The sequence below is a fragment of the Ceratina calcarata genome, unplaced genomic scaffold, assembly GCF_001652005.2.
Source record: "Ceratina calcarata isolate Rehan_Ccalc_2016 unplaced genomic scaffold, ASM165200v1 scaffold136, whole genome shotgun sequence".
Classification (NCBI taxonomy): Eukaryota; Metazoa; Arthropoda; class Insecta; order Hymenoptera; family Apidae; genus Ceratina; species Ceratina calcarata.
In genome coordinates, this window is record NW_017134690.1 from 31257 (window position 1) to 48473 (window position 17217).

The window sequence follows — 17217 nt, forward strand, 5'->3', positions numbered from 1 at the left end:
TGTCTATTGGCTAAAGGGTCGGTTCCGCGAAGAATACTCGACTACCCGATCTCCACGTCGAATATCCGGCATCTGCATAATTCTCTTCTTATTCTTATTATGTGCTCGGCCTATTCCTCGTTCATTCCTTCTCCTTTTCTCTTATAATTGAACACCATTCGATTTTTTCCTCCCGGCTTTCCTCTCTTGCCTTCGTATATGGACCCATTTGTTTCTATGCTCCTAATTATAATTTTCTTTTCCTTGTTTCACCCATCATTACAATTTTACATTATTTATTCTTTTCTGTAGTTTATCTCTTTTTTATCTTTGCCCTCATCCTCTTTTATCTTACTTAACATTTTTACCTCATAATTTATCCTTCCCACTCTTTATTTATCTTTCCTCTCAATTCGTGTATCCACTTTTCTATTTCGTTTTTCGTAAAAGGCTGCTCTAACGTTGTATCAATTTCAAGTTTCCGGAGTCAGTCTAAGGATTCAGTTGATTGAGTCGAGGCAGCGAGAGGGTATCCCATGTAAAGCTTCCGACGTGATGGTAACAGTATAAAAAACGATTATCCTTAAACCTCGAAAGTACGTAGAAAAGATTTGTGACCATCAAACTACGTTTTATTTGGAACATCTTATAAAACGAGCTATACTTCAGGAAATAATTATATGCGAAATTTCAAGTGGGATACCCTGGAAGAAACGATCAGCAGGAAATGAATGGGTCAAGTTGCATGCAATTAAAGTTCCAATCCCTCCACTCTTAATTTACTTGCAGACTGCTTTGTATCGAGTCATCTCTTTAAATGCTCAAAGAGCACTGGCGAAACGAACAAGAAACACCTCCTCTTACCTCTAGGGTTTTAAATGATTTCTAAACCCGATAATGTATACAATTTTTCATTACATTTTTAACTTTGCGTCACTTATGCAGTTCCGTTGTTTACAATGACATGTATAATGATTTGCATAATAATTTTTATATTCAGAAACTAGTTATAACGATAATGCAAGTAGCTCAGATGATATAGCATGGATACGAAGATGAAGTTTGTTAAAAAGAGAAAATACGAGGTAGACACAGGACTCGTACGGAGGTGGGTCGGCTCACTGATCAAGCTACGAGAGCGGAGGGAAGAAATTACCCTTCATCGGCCTTCCGGTCCAGTTCCTTTTTTCGAGAACAAAAGCATCGCGCTGCGCATCTAATTAAAGGAACTGCTATTATTCCGCTGAAGATAGCTAGTGGAAGCCACCCCGTGTAAAACTGCCACGTGCTATTCCTCCTCGTTCCCGGCGTAAATCGTACTACCCACCCAGGCCCCTCGCACCCGCGGCTCCTATATAGCTGGGCAACCGGTAACTGCACGGCGACCCACTTTCTTAATTGTTCCTCTATTAAAATACACTCTAATTAATATCCATTGTGCTCCATATTTATTGCTTCGGGACTCGTTACGCATTGAACCACCGCGGATGGTCTACCGCCACTTTTGTGAGCGCGAGGAAGGGCTAAAAGCGTAATTAAAAAGATGATTTATCGCCGACCTGGTGTAAATCGTACTTTCATCAGACGTTGAATTAATATCGCACCGGGGAATTTTATGTTTTCGTTTAATACGATGCCCGCATGTGTATAGATTCTCCTATGTTATTATTTAACGGAAATTCTTGTTCATTAAATTTCATCGTGTTTATCGTTAAAAACTTTATCAAAAAATATTGAATTTCGCAGGTAATCCCAGGTAAACATGTGCACGTATAATATAAATACTTTAATTTCAAACAGTTCCAATTTTTCATAAACAAGAACATACCACATGTATCAATTCGAAAAGTATAATGTATGTACACACATTTATACATATATAGCGTGAGAATAATAAAATTCGTTTAATGGCTAATTACTTAACGCGTACTAGTGAAAGTAGCATTCCATTATCTTGCAATTACATTCCATCAATCCGTTTCATCGAGATTCATCGCGTATCGCGGCTTTCGCCATGTTTAATCACGCGTCATTTCGTGCATTAAGTAAATAGGATTACTGTTCGACGCTCGATATATTTTATTTCGAGCTACCCATAGCGTAGGATCCTCGACGAGCGATCAACAGCAACACGTTGTGCCTTTCCTATGATCAAGATAATGTCTTTAAGAGTCTTGAATCCGCTCATCCAGCTTCCATTATCCTGTATCTTAAACCATTGTCTTCACTGTTTGCACATACATGAAATTAGTTAAAAAAACAGAATCTCTTTTTCTTCTTATTACAAACTTACTTCGTTCCTGAATTCTCCTACTCTATATTTTACTTTTATTCTTTCTTACTGCTCCCTCTCATTCGTCTTCGAGGGTATTTGGCACCCTTGCGAAAGGAGGGATGGAAAGAGATACGGGATAGTAGAAAGAAGAAGTCTTATTTGCAAGAAGCTTAACGATAGATCGCCGTTTCGTGAACAGGGCAAAAGGTAATTTACATTCAATTCAGGAAATCCCAGATGTCTATTGGCTAAAGGGTCGGTTCCGCGAAGAATACTCGACTACCCGATCTCCACGTCGAATATCCGGCATCTGCATAATTCTCTTCTTATTCTTATTATGTGCTCGGCCTATTCCTCGTTCATTCCTTCTCCTTTTCTCTTATAATTGAACACCATTCGATTTTTTCCTCCCGGCTTTCCTCTCTTGCCTTCGTATATGGACCCATTTGTTTCTATGCTCCTAATTATAATTTTCTTTTCCTTGTTTCACCCATCATTACAATTTTACATTATTTATTCTTTTCTGTAGTTTATCTCTTTTTTATCTTTGCCCTCATCCTCTTTTATCTTACTTAACATTTTTACCTCATAATTTATCCTTCCCACTCTTTATTTATCTTTCCTCTCAATTCGTGTATCCACTTTTCTATTTCGTTTTTCGTAAAAGGCTGCTCTAACGTTGTATCAATTTCAAGTTTCCGGAGTCAGTCTAAGGATTCAGTTGATTGAGTCGAGGCAGCGAGAGGGTATCCCATGTAAAGCTTCCGACGTGATGGTAACAGTATAAAAAACGATTATCCTTAAACCTCGAAAGTACGTAGAAAAGATTTGTGACCATCAAACTACGTTTTATTTGGAACATCTTATAAAACGAGCTATACTTCAGGAAATAATTATATGCGAAATTTCAAGTGGGATACCCTGGAAGAAACGATCAGCAGGAAATGAATGGGTCAAGTTGCATGCAATTAAAGTTCCAATCCCTCCACTCTTAATTTACTTGCAGACTGCTTTGTATCGAGTCATCTCTTTAAATGCTCAAAGAGCACTGGCGAAACGAACAAGAAACACCTCCTCTTACCTCTAGGGTTTTAAATGATTTCTAAACCCGATAATGTATACAATTTTTCATTACATTTTTAACTTTGCGTCACTTATGCAGTTCCGTTGTTTACAATGACATGTATAATGATTTGCATAATAATTTTTATATTCAGAAACTAGTTATAACGATAATGCAAGTAGCTCAGATGATATAGCATGGATACGAAGATGAAGTTTGTTAAAAAGAGAAAATACGAGGTAGACACAGGACTCGTACGGAGGTGGGTCGGCTCACTGATCAAGCTACGAGAGCGGAGGGAAGAAATTACCCTTCATCGGCCTTCCGGTCCAGTTCCTTTTTTCGAGAACAAAAGCATCGCGCTGCGCATCTAATTAAAGGAACTGCTATTATTCCGCTGAAGATAGCTAGTGGAAGCCACCCCGTGTAAAACTGCCACGTGCTATTCCTCCTCGTTCCCGGCGTAAATCGTACTACCCACCCAGGCCCCTCGCACCCGCGGCTCCTATATAGCTGGGCAACCGGTAACTGCACGGCGACCCACTTTCTTAATTGTTCCTCTATTAAAATACACTCTAATTAATATCCATTGTGCTCCATATTTATTGCTTCGGGACTCGTTACGCATTGAACCACCGCGGATGGTCTACCGCCACTTTTGTGAGCGCGAGGAAGGGCTAAAAGCGTAATTAAAAAGATGATTTATCGCCGACCTGGTGTAAATCGTACTTTCATCAGACGTTGAATTAATATCGCACCGGGGAATTTTATGTTTTCGTTTAATACGATGCCCGCATGTGTATAGATTCTCCTATGTTATTATTTAACGGAAATTCTTGTTCATTAAATTTCATCGTGTTTATCGTTAAAAACTTTATCAAAAAATATTGAATTTCGCAGGTAATCCCAGGTAAACATGTGCACGTATAATATAAATACTTTAATTTCAAACAGTTCCAATTTTTCATAAACAAGAACATACCACATGTATCAATTCGAAAAGTATAATGTATGTACACACATTTATACATATATATATAACACATATATTTTATTATATCAATTTATGTACACACACAGGTACATTAAAATTGGTAATATACAAATCTCAAATATGAAAAATACCGCTCATAAATTATACTTCACAAGGTAAATCGCATATAGTGGTGGTAATCTTTCTACGATTTCGGTACTCCATTATTTACAAGTGGCAAGATTTTTCAGCGAACGTCACGACCCCGGCACAAAGAAGCAGATCTCCTTGGAAAGAGACAAATTGTTTCCTGGCTGGCGTTGTTTAAGGACAACTGAAACCAAACGATGCTTTTACGACCACAGTGACAGTCTAACATGCCTATTACAAAGTCCTACTTAATTTAAATATAAGATATATAAGTTTCTCAAATTATTTAATTGTATTTCTAAACTAGAGGTTCTTCTCATATTTATTCCATAGTTGATACTCCCTATACTTTTTGTATTTCCAATAAGGAGTTCCAACTTTATATTAAGTGACAGGATTTTTATTTCAACAAGAATAGAACGAGTTCAGGTAGGTCCAGTAGGCTTCGACTTAGTCTGAAAATATGAAGGAGTACAAATACAATACTCATATTTTAGTGTTCAGTAAACTACTTTTGATTCTTATGTAAGCGACTTTTTAATATTATGTGCAAATGTATAAGTCGATCATATATGAATAAGCGTTATAGCGTTATAGCGCATATATTTAAATAAGCGTTTTATATAATTTTTCTCAAATGTAGCTAAATTTAGAATCCATGTTAACTTGATTAATTGTGGTACAGTTCGCATAGTCTGACTGATTGCAAGTTTTATTTGGAACAAGCCATGTTTGTACGAATCTGCTAGAAATCAAGACAGGTTCAAAGACGCGTCTAGATATGGGACATCGGTGTTTAATAAGGAGACTCTCGTCGGATCGGGACATTCGACGACAGATTAGAAGATCCCGGTACGAACGAGTGAAAATCGGTTTGCGGATTCGTCGAGCTTCCACTCGGTCCTCTGCGGATGTGTGACAGGCGGCGGTCTGAAACCTATGCAATCCCGTTCGAAACTATGTAAAGCAATGCTAATCCACCGATAAAACCTTCACCGACGAGCAAACCACCCTCACGTTTCCGCCGTTGCATCGTTTCTCCACACACGCGGATCATATAGATGCCTCGTGTGCGTGGGTGCACGCGTCTACGTACCTACGTGTCCCTGTGCGTACGTGTACGCGTCTGTGTAGGGTGCACCGCAATGCAGCGCCAGCTCTAGCTGGTCTGACGTATTTTCCAGTAATCCTCGGACCTCGACGGTAACTCTATTAGATTCCTGCGAAAGGTTTACTCCGACCACGGCCGCGGATCACTGCCTTTGCTAATACGTTAACGGCACGTACATGGGCCAACGTAATCGCTGTACATAGGTTACAGAGGCATCGTCATTCTTTCTTTTATTAACTGCGTTCTTGTGGCATTGTGTACCACATGCGGTCATGAGCAATAAGATTAAAAGCAAACCGAAACCACGATATAATGTTCTTGTAGTCCGAAGTGGTACATCAAAGCTTATTACGATATACTTAAACGTTTTGTAATTTTAAGCTCACAAATGGAGATTAAAGTAATTTGGCATTAATTATATATATACGTACATACTCATTTTTATGTTCATTCAATTTCATTGCATATCTTCGATTAAATGTGCAAATAAATTGTAAAAACTTTGTATTAAGGAACATTAGAAAGAAAAGGAGCAGTAGAGTAGGATGTGGGAAGAAGGAAGAGACAATGAGATGTATGTTTGTATTAAAGGATATTGGAAGGAAAGGAACAGGAGTGCAGGATGTCTGGAAAGAAAGAAGAGACAATGAGATATGTGTTGAAAGAATGTGAGAAAACGAAAACAGGGGAAGGTGGAGAATTAGTATTAGGGGATAATAGTCAAGGAAATGATCACCTAAATAAAATTGGAAGGTTAAAAAGAAATAAAGAAAAGAGTAAGATAAACAGAACATAATCTATTTGTAAAACCGAAAAGAAGGGGATATGAGATTACAAGGAAAGAATAGTGAATAAATATAAACAGGAGGTAATAAAAAGAATATCAGATAAATAAAGGAATATAGAAATATGGAAATACATAGACAAAAATTTGGAGCAACCTCTACTCTTTGGGCGAAGCAAATGTTTTCACAGATACGCAGATGTCTTTTTTAAAATATTGCATTTATGTTAATATTATACTGTATCAACATCTTTTATAGTTGGACTTATTGTTAGAAGTATAACACCTTGTGCTCTTCATTAGAGAAAAGTGCCTAATATCCAAAATATTTTAGAACGATCTCTATAGAATTATTCACATCAGAATAATATACAATCAGAAACATTAATTTTAAGGCATCTAAAAATTGCCCAATTTTTTACCGTTTCATGAAAAACTTAGTTTCCTTTGAGATATAGAATGTAAGCCCAGTTTAGTTGTACGGAAAAATGTGAAGCCGTAATACCATTGGAAGCTGAAAGACGTGAACTATGAATAAGTAAATAACAACTTCGCATTTAAAATCACGTAATCGGTAAAAAAAAGCGGCATCTTACGAACCCAGTTTTTAATATCTCGAGTAATGAAACTTACGTCAAACAGCCTTAAATCTCAATCCTGCGATATTTCTTAATTAAACGAACGGAAGCATTTGAACTGGGATCATCGTCCGCATTACGTAACTACGGCACATTAAAATTTCGAGAGGTAACGGCGGCTAAAAGGGACGAATATTTTCGGCAACTTTATCCGAGTACGCGGGAACAGCGTGGCGACGCGCGTATACACGGAGAAGTTATGAGCGTCTCAGTTGAAACATTAACGAAGAAAGCGTTTGAAACTTAAGATCTTCCCGAACATCTTACGCGTAAACATTAAAACCATCCCGGCTAAGTGGCACGGTTGCTTCCTCGCCAAGAGGGCAGCTGCATCACTCGGTCCCCTCTCCTTGATTGCTCTGTTCCTATCCGCCGTTTCAAGTGGAAAACGAATTCCTCCCAATCTACTTAATTCTTTCTACGCAAACGTGAACTACATTTTCCGTTTCATTTTCAACAGCAGTGACCTTTATTGTATTACACGATTCTAAATCTGAATATGTTATCTCAAATTTCTTTACATTTTCCAATATTGAATTTTCTATCAACGAACGGATAACAATTTCAATAAATTCCGTGTCAATACGAAAGAAGCTGATGAAATTATAGACGTGGTGCAAACGATTAGCTTGTGTGTCTAGCATTCAACGAGAGACAGTCGATAACAGTGGGAAATCGATAACGCGATACATAAATTCCTTAGAATCGAGATGATCACATATACCAGATATTCGGCAAAGCGCCTACGTATCAATTCTTTTAGTCTCAAAGGCATTCGCGCGGTTCCCTCTTTTTCCCTTCCCCTTACACCTCCGCCCCCCCCTCCTTCATCGCGTTTTTTATTTTCTATTATTCGCACGGAACAGTCGTCGGGGGATGCAAGAGCGGTACAAAGCTTTTTTTCTCATTCCACAGTCAACCGACGGAATTTAATAAAACTCTCGCTCGGTGTATGTACGCCCGGCGAGCGAACGAACGCACGAGACAAAAACGTCTGTTCCTGAACGCACAACCGTGTCCGTACGTGTTTGCTGGTGTGTACACGCGCGCGAATTCGACCGATCGGAAGGTTGAAATTCGATTGATCGGGCAACACGGCGGTCCGCCCGCGAAATGTCGAGAATGCACTTACGAATCATGGATTCCCTGTAATTTGTGCGCTTTCAATTTCGCTAGATTGATTTGAATCCTACCGCCGGCCGGGAAAATGCCGGCAAATATTTAGGATAAACCGGTAAACAAAATTCTTTCCCGGCTCTGTGGCAATCGTGTCAACTACGCGACAACGAAACAGTGACACGTGATCGTCGATCGACGTAAATAATTTTGCAACAAACAAATTAACTTGATTCGCAGCATGGAAGGGTGTTTATAAATATTTATATTGGTCTCGCGAAATTTTTATTTGTTTTCACGAACTGCGTGCCAACGTCTGAAAAATAGTAATGATAAAAAGAGTAATTTTGAAAGCGGCGATATCTCACCGTTGCGCTCGACAAAAACTGCTGGGGCCCGGCGATTTCGCAAATATTAATCTTTAATACACTGCACCGTTTCAATTCCACCGTTTCGAATACCCGTGCAACTACGATACGCGGCGTGCCGGGAGCAACCGGTACGAGCCGGTGAAATCCATTTTTCAACGGCGGAACGGATATAACACGATGTAAAGTGAAGCTCGCGTGAAATGGCCGCGCCGCGAGACCGGACCCGAGAGCGGAACAATGGGCGTCAAGTAAAAATTCAAAATTAATGCGCCTCCTCTTTTTCAATTGGCCGCGCGTTACGCCACGGCCAACTGTCCGTGAATCACACTTTTCCAAAAACGTGAAACTACGACGGCTACATCTGCAGCGGAATTATTGACTCGTTCGGGGCTCGGCCGCGGTTGAAAGTAACGACTTCACTTTTCAACGTGATACTGGCAACAAAATTATGTGTGCTTGAATAGCGAGAATGTATACTACGATTTTCCAAAGTTAGATTTATGCCAATTAAAAAGAAGGATGATCCGTTTCTTTGAAAGCTCCTATGGACGAAACAATCATTAAATTCCGGGGCCACTTCGCACATACAAAGATAATGTAATACGTCCTCTTTCTATCATGAGTGCTTACATCGTGGAGCCACGTGAATGTGCCACATCGTTTATATTAGTGACCCAGAGAACGATTGGTCTCTTAAGTGACGATTTCTGATTAGCTATGAGAAAGAGATAAAGTAAATACACTGCTATTCGACGTCAGCATTCGATCATTATACAAAACTCACGAAATAAATATCGTTAAAAAATAATGTAATATTATTTTCTTATTATTGACATATTATTCCTAAAAGAATATTCGAAATGTTAATTTTTACTTCACTGACGTGCTGACAGTGAATATAATTCATGTTCGTCTATTAATTTTGCATTTCGCGTTTTGAACATGCAACTTCCGGTTTAGGCGCATTTTTACGTAGGTGCCCAGTCCCTCCCTGGAGGGTCACTAGTCCATATGTGTGTCCAAAGTGAGTCCAGAATGAGCCATCTTTATGAGCCACATGTGTATTGATTTATTGATTTTATTTTTCTTTATTTCATAATGAAATCAGATATACAATTGGCATAAATGAACGAATGTAGATGCGTATATTTAGTAAACGTGTACTTTGCTTGTACCTATTTATGTCGGTTAATCAGGCTTCTCGTAAGACGCGTAAACCTAATTAACTGCATACGCTAGAATCATTGTTAGACATCGGAGCATCTCGAAATTGCTAATTGCTTCTAATCATAAGACTGATTAACTGATCCTACCCGTAGCTGGCAAACTGATTATTTCAGAAAATCAATAATATTTCATTAATAATTACAGTAGCTTATTTATCATTTAATCATAACGTTAGAATTTTACAAATTAAGAATAAATATTGGTCATGTATAAATCTTATCATCGTTTCATTCTCCTAAATTATTTATGAATGTAATCACGTTGTTCAAAATGATCGCCAATTTCCTGCACACCGACTGTTCGAATTAATCAAATTTTAATTACGAATTACGCATGCAAGATTTATTTAATGACCGATTTTAACTTCGTACATGAAACTAATAATAAGTAGAACAGCAATCATTATTCGCACAAGAGCTTAAGTTCCACGGTATAATCTGCTCTGGTAGCTTCTGAAACAGCACCAGCTCAGCTGCAACAGCAGCGGCAACAACAACAACAACAACAACAACAAGAAGGACAAATTTGTACTACGACATGACTATACAACGAGTAGGTGGTTGTTTGTAAGTTGGTACGCCGGTAATAGAGGACGAGTCGAATTGTATCGGCCAACTAAACTGATATATCTAACGGCCGGGGGTTCCCAACAGCGGCAGTGCCAACTCAATCTGATAAATGCATACGAGATTAATTGATTAATTAATTAAGAGTTGTTCCGCTTGACACCGGTACCCTAAACACGTTGGTTCCTGCTACGAAACTTGGTGGAACGGCTTGAGACATGGATACAATACGGCTCTCAGGCTTTTGCAATTACGTAGAATTCCCTGTTTATTAGTTGACGCACAGAATCCTCAGAATACGCTTGACGACAGATGTGATTACGAGAACATAAATGCTGTGTACGTTATTATTGTTATCAATATAATAAAACTTGAATTTCTGTTTTGAAAATAAAAAAGTGCTAGTGAGACAATTTGTAATAGTAATTATTGTTATAAGTACGCTTGCTGGATTACTTTACAAAGCATATTTTTATATATCACTTCTTACCTACTAAAGACTGAACAAAGTTTATTCATCCAGTAACTAAGAACTAACGTCGCTCTTATTTTAACAAATATTCTGGTACAGAGATATCTCCAAAAACTGTGCATCATATAGCAGAGTTCTATTTCCTGAGCCTTAACGAGCGTGCCCTACATTCGTTCCGTCAATTCAGGGTTTGATATTAAAACATTTCGTCATATCAGAAAAAATATACATGTTACGATTTGAATTTCTGATAGTAATTACAAACTGGTAAGAAAGGAAGAAAAAAACATAGGCAATTATTGCGTGCCTGTTGGAATGACATAGACACAGTTAGAGAAATATTTTAAGAAATTAGAAAATTGGTTCGTCACTATCACGAAATACATTGTCCATCGTGCGTTATTTCCCTCAACGTCAATTCCTGGTCACTGTTTAACTTTCACCTCCCCGTTGATTTCCCTACGCCTCCCGTTCGCAATTTGGGATCGATCGTCCGTAGTGGAACAATGAGCCACGCGGAGAACTCACGGCAGTCACGCGCGCAATTAAAAAGTGTAGCTGACTCGAACGGTTCGATTCTTCGTAGCGGGTCGAAAAGCGAATTGTCGGGAGCAGATACGGGAGGTGTTCCACCGTTCGAATCTTAATTTACCTGTCCGTTCGGGTTTCAATCAACCCAAGGGAGCCGGAGTTTCTCGCGGCACGCATTCTGTGGCCGTCCCCTCTTATACACGCGATGCACGCGCGTCCCCGTGCGAGAAGGGGTTCGCCTCGACAAGCCCCGGCAACGACCCTGACGATACTTTGGAAACTCTTTCGTGACAGCTCGTTAATTCGGGAATTGTGTTACCGTTTGACAGCGGGCGATAATTGGAAATATCAAGCTAATCGAACGATACGCAGCGCGCACGCGGCGAGGGTCTCGCACGGAACGAATCCATTTCGATAATGTTCCGAGACTCTGAAAGGATATACATTATATATTACATAATATACTGTTTGTAATATATATGTAATCGTTTCATGAGGTTTCTGCATGGATGATCAACACTCTTGTTAATATAAAACATCTCTTTTTTATATAAGACTTTAAACCTATTATTTAGTAACTTGAAAATTTTATATAATTTTATGTTTACCTTAGGGAGACAACGGTTTCATTATAATAGTTAAAGCAATTAACTATTTATAACTTGGCCGTCGAAATATTTAATTACCGACGTTAATTAAAGATTAAATTATTAATTCAATCGATACATAAAAGCAATTAATGATTGAAGGTAGTATTTAATAGTCAACTGAATTAACAATCAAACTGATTATTCGATCGTCAATCAAATTATAATGATCCATTGTCAAAATACATTGCTGTTGGAATCTACGTTGTATAACAGACATTGCAATTGAAATCGTAATTTCTTTCAATTTTTCTGTATTTTCAGGATAAAAACCGTACTCCGTCATGATCAAATAACATCTCTATAGACTTTAATATTCGTTGCTCTGTTCTGTCACGAAAGTTAACAATTCGCTTTGTTCAATATTGTGCAATCATACACATTTTATTTGATTTATTCTATGCTTTATTAAATTTCGTAAATAACCCAGGCGCACAAGAGAAAATAAAAAAAAAAAGGTATTTTTAATATGAAACAATTCTCGTATGGCGCATTTCGCCTGGATTCAAAAACTTTCTTCATTTATTCAAACAGCATTAACTGCGAGCGAAATTGCCTCCGTATAACGAAAGCGCGTTTTTCTGACACCCTGATTGCTATAACAAAACGAACCCTTTAGGATCTTGAGTGCACTTCTAGAAAATGAAGAAACACTTTATATTAGGTTGTCCAGAAAGTTTCCGCTGTTTCCTCAGATAATAGGATGAAATAAGTTTCGAAAGCATTCCAAGTTCTCTCAAATGGCCGCAACTTTTCTATGATACGTTTCGCAGTGCAACACTTAACGAATTCTCCCCCTTCGCATTTAAACATCTTTAACTTCCCTATAATAATTGGTAGATATTTTATTCGTTGCTTCACAAATATAACAACAAATATTTTCTAGTCGTTGCAAAGAAAGACACAAATAATTGCATATCCTGCAAATGCAAGCAGAACACGCATTCCTGTATTTGACGTACATATATACTGTATTCAATGTATATAACGATGAAAGACGATAGCAGTAGACGTTAATTCAAGCAGTCAGTTAAAAATAAGATAAACGAAATAACCAAGCTAAAAACTTGTATGCAAATATTTACTGGATATTAACATCGCTTCTGATCAGATGAAAATCAAGTAGAACAGCCTCGCGTTTCGTCACACGTAAGACAGACCGGGGGCTCCGAGTTCGTTCCAATTACACCGGGTATTTCATTACGTTACGATAAATCAGCGTGAAATTCTGCGAGCGGCACGCGATCGCCTTGTTAAATATTCGACGAGCCCCGGCTCTGACGCGGCGATGCGTTCGAGTCCGGGATGCATACACGAAACCGGAGGGCCGCTTGCTCGCTTGCTCGGTGATCGGTCAATTTCGCGTACGCTCATTCATCGATGGAATTCGATTGGCCGCATTCGCGTGTACGAAATTTTAATTAACGAACTGCCGTCGCGCCCCGGCGCGGCGCGGCGCAAAAACGCCCGAATAAAGTTACGCTTCGTGAAAGGCTATTAGCCGGGCAAAACGTTCCCCGCGGTACGTTTCGCAAAAAGCGAACTACGGACGTGGTGTCCGGCCGCCCCCGCGCGTCCGCCCTTTCTCCGTCTCTACCGCCCCCGCCCGTATTCCCTCGCACCCCGTCCTTTCCCCTCTCCCTTTGTCGTACTGCGCGGCGCCCGTCGTCGGCGAGTTTCCAACGAGGGTGAACGCTCGTCAACACCCCGCGATCCGTGGCCTCATTGAGAAATTAACATACAGTAATTATCCGGCTGAATCATATTCCGACGTGTAATAGAGGCTGACGGGACGCGCGACGGAAAATTAATATTTTATTAAACCGCCTATTAAGCGCGGATTAAACGCGAGTCACGTACTGCGTTACACGCCATGTATTGCGATTGTTGTTAACGTTTTTCTTCGAGGGGTAACTATCGTTCACAGAGCACGAGAGTGCAGTCTTGTAAACTGTACGAAATTTTAACACTCGAAAATGCAGAAAGCACAGGATTTTAAACCCGTAAATAAATTGTACGAAACAAAAAACCGTACAATTTGGTTACTTAGTTAATATGTTAGCCTGGGAGAATGGGAATTGAGAAAAAGAATCAAGGTACCCTCTCTCTAAATTAAACAGATTGCCGTGGAAAATCCATTTAACGAAACAGAATGGGTAGCCGGATCGCGAGAGGAACGGGTTAATTTCTACTGAGAAGACGTCTTCACACGCGTTCCCGTAGAAGGATCCGGGAATCGGATGTTCAGGTGTCAAAAGAACAATCGGTCCTTTGTTCGCATTCAATACGGTCGGATTGTACGTAGGAAACGGAAGAGGACGGAGACGTCTTTTTCCGACATCTATCGCCGCGCCGGAGTGCTCGAACACGTCGTCGTCGTCGTTCGCCATGCGAATCATTACCTCTTTTTTCCTCCCAAAAAATTTCAGGTTCCACTACGAGGCTGTCCTTCTGGCCGGGGCCGGTGCCAATGGAGGAGGGATCTGATATGGTCCGACACAGACGTAGCGCGCACGTAACGCGGACAATGGAATTGTTTGTTGGGTTCGTACCGCGCTGGCCGGCCGCCAGCTACATTGTTCACGCTACTACAGATCGTACAAGCAAACTCCTATATTTGTGTGCACTGTGCGCTGAACACGGGCATACATATATTATATACAGGGTGTCGTGTACACGTTATTCACTGATAAATAATACTTGTCAGACGCTTTAGCCGAGTTCTGACAGCTACTACACTGGAATGATAGTTATTTTCTGGAGGTTCAATGCGCCAGGCTAAAATATTCGTACCGAGGATAATCTAACAAAAATACTGCACGAATCATCTTCAAATTTAAATAACGAAAAACTATATAAAAACAATCTCTACTCTTATGAACTTTGAATGTACATGGTTTAAATTTCGCATATGCAGTAATCAAGAATCTGAAATTCACTTTCGCATTCATCCCCCATAGGCATATACATGTATGTATGTACGTCAGGCTAAATATACATAAGTAAGTATTTCCTGGCTGTGGCTATTGTTGAATCCTTTCTCCTCATTATATTCCTAATTTCTCTCTACCTTCATAGTGCTATGTTGTCTCTGTCCTCTTTCAACACAGTGCGTTTCGTCCGTCTTTGACGGTGGTAGTTCGTTTCTAACGAGAGATTCGCGAGGCAAAGTTGCCGTGAGACGGGAACATCTGCCCCCTTTCGCTTTAGCAACGACCGAATTCTCTAAGCACACTTATGAATACGGTTACTGCGTTTATAGCGACTGATCGTAAATTTCAGATTCTGCTATACGGACTGTCGTACGGCCGGATGTGGAGCTACGCTCTCTCTATTCCTCCTAATCTTACGTTCGATTCACGCAGAATATTGAGAGGCGCAGATTTCCTGAATATTTGAACAAAGGAAATAGTATAAATAGAACCAGAATAGTCAGAAATATACTCATAATTGAAATTAACACAGTATAGCAAATATTTTATAAATGTATATAAAGAAATTCTGATATTTTAATATTCTGAGGTGAAATAAATTATATAAAAAAAAAATGCATCACAGTTTTATTACACTATGATACTGAAGACTGCCAATAATATAGACGATTTGTCATGAAACTTATTTGAAGATGATAAACGATATTTTCATTTGCTTAGCGAGATTGCAAAACGAATTTTGAAATTGTTATAGAGTTCAATAGACTTTATATATTCTTCTTTAATATAACCAGATTTAAGAGGAGTCTTTTATTTATTCATTTTGTTCGTTGCATCGGTTTTTGCGAATTTGCAACGGACACGAGAGAGCTTCTTCTCTCTCCGGGGATGGCTGCCGCCGCATGCCACGAATTATTAAAGAGTCTCGCAATTAATGGCCACTCCGACAGTTGGTTAATCGCGGCGAGCGCGTCTGGGGATTAAATCTCTGAAGATGGCGCGAAACCGTGAAAGACAATGACTTGTCAGACATTTCCGTTTGCGATTAAATTTGTACGTTTCTCACCACAAACCGGGAATTAAATGAAATTTGCAACTTGCACTCCGAGAGATCAGACACAATCAATTAAAAATGTATCTATGTAATATAAACTCTCCATGTGACTCTACTAAATTCTATTTAACATCACATAGAGACATTTTTAATTTGATCTCTTGCACTGCAAGTTACAAATTTCATCTCAATGTAGAATAATATAAAAAAGCTGGAGAAATCCTAGAAGTAGGAACACTAATTAACAAAGTGTTTTAGGCTATCGTAAACAAATACAAAGTTGTATCTGTAAAATAAATGTTCTATTGCATTAACACTTTAACTCTTCGCATGAACGATCATATATCGCTGCAAATTCTTAAATATTAAACCGAGTATCTACATTAATTTCATAAAAGATTTCAAACAATTTTCAATACTTTTGAGTTAGGTAACAACTACGTTAAAGCATTAATCAGCGTTTGATAATCACGGTCAGAATAATCTTTATGTACAAGAAGAACTATAACATTTTGCTTCTTGCATTTCTTCTAACAACTTTTTACATGAGTTTGCAATATAATATGTTTTGTTGCATAATGCAGTCGTAGCTTAAGGGATACATTAAGTGAGTAAAAAATTACATAACGTTAGAGAGTAGTTGAAAAGAGAGATGGTCCTGGAGTCAAATGAATCCAAGTGCCAGTAGATAAAAAATATAGGACATGGGTAGAGTATGATAGCGATGGCACGATATCAAAGTAGAACATGGAGTAGATCATCCAAAAGGCTGCACAAACTGTCGACATGCCGAGGCAACACTTCGCAGACCGTTTGTGCCACCTGATCGCATGCCGGTCCTCGTCGACAGCCAATAGCTACCGGACATACCGGAAGGTCGGATCCCGGATCTCCAGACATCCAGGCAATGTCTATCTTTCCGGCGGATAGACCTCCGTCAGACGATGAGAGCTGAAACGCACTCGATGGAATTTCTCCAGTAACCCGGCAGAGACGATGAGCCGCCAGCTACGGATGCTAACTCTAATTCGGTATATGCACACCGGGTTCTCGCGGTTTTCAGAATTATTTGATAGACTATTTTCGAAAATTTGTCATATCGCCCAATGCTAAATTATTACCGTAGTTTTATATATAAAATTATTAATCGTAGGTCTTCGTACATTTTCACGTTGAATTTTAATAAATATGTACAAAAATATGTTCACGCCCCGAAATTCGTATAAAACCTTCTTTATCCAATAAATGTGAATTGAAAAAGATATTAGAGTTTTTAAGTGGATAGCTTGTTACTCTCAATACTATTGAATGAATATTATTTCTACTA

At 39.1% G+C, this 17217-nt stretch overlaps 1 protein-coding gene across 1 annotated transcript in view; it reads right to left on the reverse strand.

Moving 5' to 3' along the window:
* Positions 1-4447: 4447 nt before the first annotated feature.
* Positions 4448-17217, reverse strand: part of LOC108629652 (putative uncharacterized protein DDB_G0285119) — a 162488-nt gene continuing 149718 nt past the window's right edge. Inside the window, exon 4 of the mRNA XM_026817629.1 lies at positions 4448-4624. Coding sequence (XP_026673430.1) covers positions 4615-4624 — 10 coding nt within the window. The 3' untranslated portion in view covers positions 4448-4614. The remainder of the gene's footprint in view (positions 4625-17217) is intronic.